The sequence below is a fragment of the Lipotes vexillifer genome, unplaced genomic scaffold (assembly GCF_000442215.2).
Source record: "Lipotes vexillifer unplaced genomic scaffold, Lipotes_vexillifer_v1.1 scaffold1546, whole genome shotgun sequence".
NCBI lineage: Eukaryota > Metazoa > Chordata > Mammalia > Artiodactyla > Lipotidae > Lipotes > Lipotes vexillifer.
The window spans coordinates 136164-137052 of NW_006780757.1; the positions used below are offsets into that span (position 1 = coordinate 136164).

The window sequence follows — 889 nt, forward strand, 5'->3', positions numbered from 1 at the left end:
ATATATATATATATATATATATATATATATATATATATATATATATAAAATGTACAATAGAGGAGGGAAAAAAGTAAATTTAAATAAAATTGTCTTTGCCTTCTTTGTCCACCAGATGGGGCCTCTCACTCCTTAAATCCAAAGCTCAGTATTCAAAGTAGCATGTCCATGTTAAACTCCCCCCACCCTCTCCCAAGTCAGTCAGTCCAAGACTTGCCTTCAGGACATTCAGAAGGAATTTTGGGAAGAGAGGGACTGGTAAGGAGTTGGGGATGGAGGTGGGGGCTTTGACTTACACAGCTGGAGGTCTCATTTAGCTCCAGGCAGATACCTTGGGTCAATTTCACTTCTTTGACTCTGGAACATTTTATTTCTCCCTGTATTAAAAAAAAAAAAAAAAGTAAATAAGCCAGCATCTTTGCCCCTCATTTCTTCCCCACCTCTTTTCTGGTTTGATTTCTGTGAGATACTCTTTAAAGAGGCTTTAAAGAAAGGAAATTTAAACATTTTGTTAGGAGACTAGGAATTTATGTCATATTCTTCTTTTACCTCACTCCCTAACCCATCAGATAATCAAAACTTTTGTTACTAGCCTGGGCTTGCAGGCAAGTAGCTATTTGTGACCTTGGTAAACATTAGCTTGGATGGTGCAGAAATGGAAGAGGGGAGGATCTTTTCCCCTTTGAGCTGTTTTCCCTCCAGTGAATTACACACTTGCAGGGAAACAGATAATGAGGTGGCCAGGCAGATCCTGGTGACACTCATTTTCCTCCTGATCCCTTAGGACTCTCCAGATTTCTATTCTGGCTCCTTTAAAAACAGAGACCAGGCAGGTCCCCCATGCCTGCCCCCAGGCTCCATGCGCTCACATTTTCTACTCTTCCTGCTG

At 40.9% G+C, this 889-nt stretch overlaps 1 protein-coding gene across 1 annotated transcript in view; it reads right to left on the reverse strand.

The window, feature by feature from the left end:
• CD34 (CD34 molecule) overlaps positions 1-889 on the reverse strand; it is a 22362-nt gene that overhangs the window by 10179 nt on the left and 11294 nt on the right. Inside the window, exon 4 of the mRNA XM_007454154.1 lies at positions 297-377. Within this exon, the coding sequence (XP_007454216.1) occupies positions 297-377 (81 nt within the window). The remainder of the gene's footprint in view (positions 1-296; positions 378-889) is intronic.